The 8,402-nt window shown below is 31.0% G+C and overlaps 2 protein-coding genes across 2 annotated transcripts; both read right to left on the bottom strand.

Moving 5' to 3' along the window:
- Positions 1-865: 865 nt before the first annotated feature.
- LOC110868112 lies at positions 866-5,463 on the bottom strand. Its single transcript, XM_035974884.1, has 10 exons — positions 5,432-5,463; positions 3,916-3,936; positions 3,656-3,676; positions 2,881-3,067; positions 2,456-2,484; positions 2,287-2,335; positions 1,872-2,165; positions 1,504-1,779; positions 1,336-1,431; positions 866-1,216 (listed from the first exon to the last, which is right to left on the bottom strand). The coding sequence occupies exons 1-10, from the start codon at positions 5,461-5,463 to the stop codon at positions 938-940; spliced, it is 1,284 nt and encodes a 427-aa protein (XP_035830777.1). The 3' UTR covers positions 866-937.
- Positions 5,464-6,200: 737 nt separating this feature from the next.
- On the bottom strand, positions 6,201-7,262 carry LOC110868111 (NDR1/HIN1-like protein 1). The gene has a single exon (XM_022117197.2). It carries the CDS (start codon positions 7,133-7,135, stop codon positions 6,245-6,247), a length of 891 nt encoding a protein of 296 aa, XP_021972889.1. The 5' UTR covers positions 7,136-7,262; the 3' UTR covers positions 6,201-6,244.
- Between the last annotated feature and the right edge of the window lie 1,140 nt (positions 7,263-8,402).

Below are 8,402 nucleotides of genomic sequence, written 5' to 3' on the forward strand. Positions count from 1 at the left end.
ACATACTAACAATTAACATAAATTCAAATTTGTAAAATTGGAAACTGTATATATTAAGAATATTAATCCGGGTTTACATTAAGAATTTAAAAGTTATTTAAAATTATTTAAGTAATTTAAGTAAAATCTTATATTGGAAACCTATTAATAAAATTGACAACCTTTAATAAAATATTGAAAATATTTTTGTGTATCTTTATATGAATAATAAGTTTCCAAAATTATAATATACAAACTGTAAACTAAGATTAAACTATTGAAAAATAAAGACTAAATTTTGAATTTGTTATATACTAAGATCGAGTTGACTTTCGATAATTATAATGTTTATAATAATTGTTAGTTTTGAAAAATGTTATATAAAAAAATTAGAATGAAAGTTGGGAAACATAAGATTCAAGCTGACCAAATGATAATCAGAGTGTAATCTATGTATTATATATGTAGTACTACAGATTCATAATACTATGTTATAATAATAAGAACTATATACTATATGTAGATGTAGATTAATTTTAAAGATTAAAGCAAGAATGGGATACAAAATTAATTAAAATCATGTTAAATGATTAATTAATTAAAATAAAATTGTTTTACATATAATTTTTGAATAAATTTGTAACATCATTAGCAATATACAACGATTTATAACATTTAAGTAATTAGTATTTAACACAGATATTAAACTTTCAATACATGCCAAATGAGTGGTTAAACAAAAAGAAACAGTACGGAATAAATGTAATTAATTGAAATTAGAAGCAGACAAAGGTTTTTTAATTTGTAACATATAGAAGCATCAGACAAGTCTTTATAAAATTTCAAAAAAAACTGTTTAACATAAAAACCATAACGACTGTCAAAACCAAAAAATACAATATATAGAGTTAAAATCTAACATATGAAAGGCAAAAAAATTTCCATCAATGTGATTTAACTAATTAGTACGGCTATCGTAAGGTTCAACTCGTTCAACACTCAACACCTGCTCATTCTCATCAAAAGAATAGTGAACCGTGTCAAGGACGTTAATTCTAGCAGCTTTCATGAACTTCTTCCAACCGGTCAGCGCGTATCGCCAACCTCCTCCTGTTTTTTTTTCCCGTCTTGTACCGTTGGTAAATTGCTTAGGTGGATCGAGATGCATAAGCCTAACAGTGATATCTTTTAAACCTTCATGAAGTCTAGCCATCCGTGAAACAGGATCCGGAATCCTCTGTATATATGTAAAAATAAAAATAATAATAAATATGAAAGAAAAATAACAATGTATATTAAGTAACAAAAAATGCAAATCATGTTTAGAAATGTGGAAAAATTGATATTAAAACTTACAAAATAACGTTCACCAGCCATACGTCTAAAACGACGAACAGAACCATGTATTTGTACTTCACCTTCATTTTCAGCATCGATAGGTGCAACTTCAGGCTGCAAATTAAGGCATATAATTTGTATAACATTAACATATAAAAGCTTATGAAGTAACGAAATTAAACTTACCACTTCGATGTCTAGATCAGAAAAATCGACTTCAAGTCCGTTTTCTCCAAAAACTTTTAAAAGGAAAAAATTGCCAAAACCTTTTGTAAATAACAAAATACAATCAACCTTCAGATGTAACATACTGACCATTACGTCAAAACCAACGGTAAATCCAACTTTACCGTCAGATGTTTCAATGGCAACATTAAAAATTTTGTTACCCAACATTACAGTAGATATTACATCATTTGATGAATATTGATAAACTTTTGGCAGGATGCTTTCAGGAATGACCTGTGGGAATAAGAAACAAAGAAAAAAAATCTATTCAGAATATAAGTATTTGATCATACATACAATAAGAAAAAATAAATAATATATCTTACATAAAAATGCGATGATGGAGGTAGCAAATACGTCCAAAAAGAGCCACGACTAACGCCATCAACGTAAGATGTTAATTTAAAAGTAGTAGACGAAATGGGATTAAATACTACCAAACAACCTTTCGTTAGACTCAAATGTTCTACAACATTGGACCAACCATGGAAGAGGAATAACTTTCCTTTAGCACCGCTTAAACAAACATTAAACTCTCGGCCATCTTCAGTGTGTATCATAACATTGGTAGGACCTTTATAAACACCCCATAGTTTGCAAACAGCATCATCTGGAATGCACTAACAAAACAAAAAAAAAAAAAAAACAATTACAATATCATTAAATTTATATATAACACAATTATAATAAACTGTATTTAATATGAAGAAAACAAAAATTATGTAATAAATTGTCACTTACCAAAATAACTGTATCTGCTACATTCATTAGCCTTAAGAACCATGGTAGACTGAAAATGATTTAAAAAATAAGATGTTAATGGTAGTGTAAATAAGAAAAAAATAAAAACAACAGAGATTGAACGTAGATGATATGTTACATAAAGTAACAAAAACGAACAATAAAATACCTTGATGAACCTTCAGCCATAGCAATAATCTACAAACAACAAAAAAAAATTAACAACATATTATACTAACATTAAAAACGTTAAAAACATCAAAATATATATCTTGTATTACAAAATCTATAACAAAATTAGGCAACCGATGATATAAATAAAATGATATCACATTAAAAATTAACAAATTAACATCACATTTCACATAAAACAAAACATAAGATTGAAAAAGTGACATATAAGAATAGAATTGGAGTCGGGGTTTACTATAAACATCATATTCCGCAAGAGATTACATAAACATAGTAGATAAACAACTTACATCTTTACAAAATAAACATAGTAAATAAACATAAACATAGTTTACAAAAATTAAATACAATCAAGAGCACATGAATAATGATTAATGAATGAATTAAACATAAAGAACTTACATGTTTGTAGAGCGATATGTAAACCTCAGATATGGATTGAATAAAAAGTAGATGTAGATGGACAATGTGAGGAATGTAAAACAATCTATATATATAGATCCGTTGAAGAAATAAATTGTAATATGGAAACCGATGGTATTTTTGGAAGAAGATTGGAGGGAAGTTGAAGAGTTGACTGGAACCATAACTGCAAAGGACATAAAATCTTAAAAAAAAAAACGTAAACATAAATATAGAAACAATTACTACTTAGACAACCAAAATTTATTCCTTTAGTTTCCAAAATTAAGGTTAAGAACATTACTCTGTTTTAAAAAAAATTTAAATTTAACTAATATTATAAATTTATGTCTATAATTATTTTTTAAAATTTATAACATATTAGTTATAATTAATATTAAAAATTTGCTTGCATAACATAAAAACATAATAAAAATATAGATGGTAAATTTATAAAAGTTAAAAAACAAAATTAAAAGATTTAATTAACCTTCTTGCTTGCAGAAAGATGGGATTCCGATTGTTATGCCAGAGTTCGGGGATGACATGAATACAAAAATCAAGAAAAATCGTTAAATGCGATAAATATATTTGGATGTACAAAAATGAGAATAGTATAAATCAATATGTAGGTAATGAATAACCAGCATACCTTCAAGATTTATGGTGAGAGATACAGAAATCAGACCAAAACAAATGTGATTTATGGTGGGATCTACAAAAATCAGACCAAAAAAAAACAGATAATGGTGGGATAAAGGATTAAAAAACATACCTTAAAGATGTACGGTTGGATCTACAAAAATCAATAACAAAACAAATGTTAAAATCAAAGTCTGTTCTTGATACAAAACATATAATATCAAAAATTTAGGTTCAAATCAGTGTATTTACCGTTGATGTTGACCTAATTTTTGTAAAATGGGTGAGAAGATAACCGAATCAAGAAGAAAAGAAGGAGATTATGGTGGGATCTACAAAAAATCAGACCAAAGTAAATCAGATTATGGTGGGATAAAGGAATAAACAACATACCTTAAAGATCTACGGTTGGATCTACAAAAATCAAAACAAAACAAATGTTAAAATCAAAGCCTGTTCTTGATACAAAACTTATAATAACATAAATTTAGGTTCAAATCAGTGTATTTACCTTTGATGTTGACCTAATTTTTGGTAAAATGGGAGAGAAGATAACCGAATCAAGAAGAAAAGAAGGAGATTACATAGTAAAATGAGATTTCAATTAGGTTATAAATGATCCGAATATAATAGCTGGTTGTTTTCGGAGCACACATAACCCGACCCAAGTAAATTCGGATGCCGCGTACATTGTCTTTGGAATTGCGAATTTACAAAGGAATGGGATTTCCCTCCTAAATCACATTGCCACATCATCCTAGATGGCCAAAGACAAATGCCACATTGCCCAAATCCATCTCATTTATATATATATATAGATACAATTCTCCATGTGATTGGGTTGTTTAGCGGATTGCAATTGCAAAACAGTGAAATGCGCCGATGTTGTGCGATACTCCAAAGCCCCATGCTAAACAATGAAGTGGGCCGACCCTCATGATTATCCATTAGTCCAATTTAAATAAAAAGAGTTAAATGCAATTTTAGTCTTTATGGTTTGGGTTTTTTTGCCAGTTTAGTCCAAAGGTTTCATTTTTCGCCTGTGGGCCTAAAAATGTTTCACTGTTGCCATTTTAGTCCACTGGGTTAATTTCATCCATTATTTCTGTTAGCGAGAAGGGCGATTCAGTCATTTTATATGGCCGAATTGTCTTTCTAGTTAACAAAATTACATATAAAATGACCGAATTGCCCTTCTGGTTAACAGAAAAAATGGATGAAGTTAAACCAGTGGACTAAAATGATAATGGTGAAACCTTTTTGAACCCACAAAAGAAAAATAAAACATTTGAACTAAACTGGCAAAGTGACCCAAATCGTGATGTGCCTTTCATATTTCCACAAGCTTCATTGTTCTATGATTTCTTTTGTTAAACTCTCAGTTTACTTATTTCACATTCAGCCAATTTTTGCTCATCAACACCCACAAATAAATTAGAGATCCGAAAAGTATATATTAATCCCATAGCAATATATTTTTGGCCAATAATCACGTCACTTTAATTTTTCTCATATGATACAAACTCAATGATAATTTATTTGTTCTTTTTCTTCTCTATTTTTCTAGCTTAATTAATCAATTTAGCTCGTTATTTCTTGAAATTCTTAAAAACCAAATATGAACCAGTTAGGAGTAGTAATCAATACAAACTAACCTTAAAGTTACTCAAAAGTATTAGGGTGTAAGGAGTGGTTAAACACTTTGGAGTGGTAAACTAAAAAACCGACTAATCAGAGCTCGCCATGTTAATCAGGCAAAAGTGTTTAAACTTTGATGAAAAGTGTTGACAATGGTTTAGACATTTGATAAAGTGGTAAACTTTAAAAAAAAAGAAAAACGTGTGATTGGTTGAGAGATGGAATTTGACCCCACCCACACACCCCCTCTCTCTTTCCTTCCTCCCCTCACCGATTCGGTATACCCTCACCGATCGGCATCATCTTCTTCGGCAAATGGGTGTAGGCATTGGTTTGCCACACTTTACCACTTCGGTAAAGTGGGTTTGCCGCATGCCACACCGCATGCCCTTAGAAAATTAGAGGTTCAATTATTATGGATGCAAGTTTAGCCATTAAAAAAATAATTAATAATAATAATAAATAAAATCAAACAAAAATGATTTCTCTTAACTCATCCATATCCCGATCATATCAACCTCCTACATACATCTATTTTTTATTTCCTCCATAGCTAGGACGGTGTGGAAGCACGTGTGTGTATGGCTCAAGATTCCAGTTCATACTCAATCAGCTTCGTACAAAGATTTGGTGGAAGGTTTAAAAAAGACCAAAGGGTCCTCTGATTGGAAGAAGGTTATTGAAGTGATCTTTCATCCTACGCTCTGGCAGATTTGGAGAGCTTGAAATGCGACGGTTTTTGACAAAGTCCCTTTTAACGTCATCAAAGTGGTAGAAGATATCAAAGAAGACTCGTTTTTGTGAATAAATTTTAGATCAAAATTTAGTGGGCTTGTTTGGGAAAGATGACGAGACTTTAATGTGCGAGACATAGTCTTGTAATTTTGTTTCGATTTCTGGGATCCTCAGTTTCTTGCTGGCCTCTTTATCTATTTTGTTTGTTTAAATAAAATAGCCACCATTCGGAAAAAAAAATCTATTTTTATTTTCTATAACTTTTCATATAACAAAAAATAGAAAAAATTCATATAACAAAAATATAAAAATAAAAAAATATTATAAAGCTGTATAGAAACAGAAACCTTCAAAACGTCCATTTCCAGATCTTAATCCGAAGATCAACCTCACATTTCGCATCAGCAACCCTAGCAAACACGGACGACGACGACAACGACGACGAACTATTCAATCCAGCACCACGAGATTTCGGAATCACGCTACGAATCCCTTCACATTTGATCCTAATTCCAACTTTCTTACTCCTGAACGATTCAACCTTAACAATAGCGTGAGTATCAAGCAACAACTTCAACCGCAAACCCAACTTCTTCTTCATATCCATTCTTATTCGATTCACAGCCTCTGTTTCCAGAAGCACAGCATCGCTCCTCAACGAAAATCGAATGATCGTGATATTATTCGCAACACTAGTGAACGAATTATTGAAATAACCGCTTGCGAGTTCTGTTTCGTCTGTTAGGCATGTGATCGCGATAGGATCGTAGTGAAAAATGATTTTGTTGTTAGGGTTTTTGGTGGAGAGTGTGAGGTTAAGGTTGGAGGTGAGGTGTGTGGTGCCATCGGATGCGGTGGATAGGTTGAAACGAGAGATTCTAAGAGATGTAACGGAGAAGGTGGGACGGTGAGGGCGGTATAGGAGGTAGAGGATGGTGCCGGATATTATGGCGAGTAGGAGGATGAGGATCGTTATAAGGATTGACCAGAAGCAGCATAAGCAGAAGCATCGGCGAAAGATGTTGTGACATTCTTTGTTAGAATTGGTTTTGTTTTGTTTGTATGGACGGCCTTTTTGGTCGTAGAGGTGTGCTTTCGCAGGTGGAAGTGGTAATTTAGGGGCGTTTTGGTTGTAAAGTTGCGCTTTCGCTGGCGGGAGTGGTAATTTAGGGCTTTTGATGGTGGTGTTGGTGACGGTGGTGTTGTTTGGCTTTGAGGAAGGGTGGATCCTGTCGGTCATTTGTTAGTATCGGTTCAAATCCTGCTAGATACTGGTGGAAAATACAATAGAATATGGTGGATAGTATGACAAGAGTATATTAGGAGTAGATAGGCAAGAGGTTTATATTGGACATGGTGGAGCCTCATAAAACGGAAATGTGAGTGGACTTTTGCCGGGTGTCACTCTCATTGCTTAATCGTACCGTTAGACAAATATATGATTTATGGCAACGTTCCGATTAATGATTGAATTTTGGAAAAGGGATGATGATGATATATTATTCCCGAAGCATGGGCTAATTTTATATTATTATTATTTAGTTTTTACATGATTAATTTACTTTTATTCGTGGTATCAGTGGCGGATCTAGAAAATCTTTATAGCGGTAACGTTTTATAAAAAAACGGTAACGAAATCGAAAAAACGTAAAAAACGTCAAATTTTTCCGAAATTTACACTACCTCAGAAGCGCCAAGCAGTAGAGGAGGCTACCCCTTCCCTTAAGGTAGGTCCGCCCCTGCGTGGTGTATAAATAATTTCTATAAATTTTAGAACTTATCAGTGGTATATAAATAATTTCTATAATACCTTTCTTTTTTGTTAAAATTTTAACGGTTTTTTTTTTAATTTTAAAAAATCATACATTATCTCTATTATTATGCAATAAATCAATTAAACATGAAAAAATATTACGATCACACCTCTGATTTTAAAAGTGGCCATTTGTAAGACTATCCTTATTCACAACCCAACCCAACCCAACCCAACCCAACCCAACTTTTAATAAAAAAAATAATTTCTCTCTCTTCCACCTTCACACCTCAACCCAACCCAACCTTTCACACTCATTAACAACCCAATCTAAACCATTTTTTTATTAAATAAATATGTCTTAGGTTATAATTTATTCTATAAAATTTATTATAACTAATAAAAATGTTTATATTTTTAAATAAAAAGTTATTAAAAATAAAAAAGAAATTTTATCAAAAAAATCTAACAAAACAATAGAATGTTGACATGTAGCAAATAAGATAATGTTAGATAAAAACAATTAAACCAATATATCAATTTTTATAAATTTTATATCTGCATGTTCACAAAATATTAAACTAAAGTGTGATATACTAGAAAATATATTTTTTCAAATGATCTGGAAAATATTAAAAAGTTAAACAATCAATATATATAATACACTGGAAAAATATATTTTTTCAAACGAACTCGGTATTTAATAAAATTTATATCGTAATGTTTACAAATTTATTTTAGGAAATACAATGTA

The sequence above is a fragment of the Helianthus annuus genome, chromosome 7 (genome assembly GCF_002127325.2).
Source record: "Helianthus annuus cultivar XRQ/B chromosome 7, HanXRQr2.0-SUNRISE, whole genome shotgun sequence".
NCBI classification, from domain to species: Eukaryota; Viridiplantae; Streptophyta; class Magnoliopsida; order Asterales; family Asteraceae; genus Helianthus; species Helianthus annuus.

Bases quoted from the DNA above. Each gene is read 5' to 3' on its own strand.
- LOC110868112 (XM_035974884.1), bottom strand. From the start codon at position 5,463: ATGATGCCGATCGGTGAGGGTATACCGAATCG. The intron at 3,677-3,915 runs GTATGTTGTTTA...TGATTTTTGTAG, and splicing joins TCCAACCGTAGATCTTTAAG to ATCCAACCGTACATCTTTAA. The intron at 1,432-1,503 runs GTAAGTTTAATT...CTTAATTTGCAG, and splicing joins CTGATCTAGACATCGAAGTG to CCTGAAGTTGCACCTATCGA.
- LOC110868111 (XM_022117197.2), bottom strand. From the start codon at position 7,135: ATGACCGACAGGATCCACCCTTCCTCAAAGCCAAACAACACCACCGTC.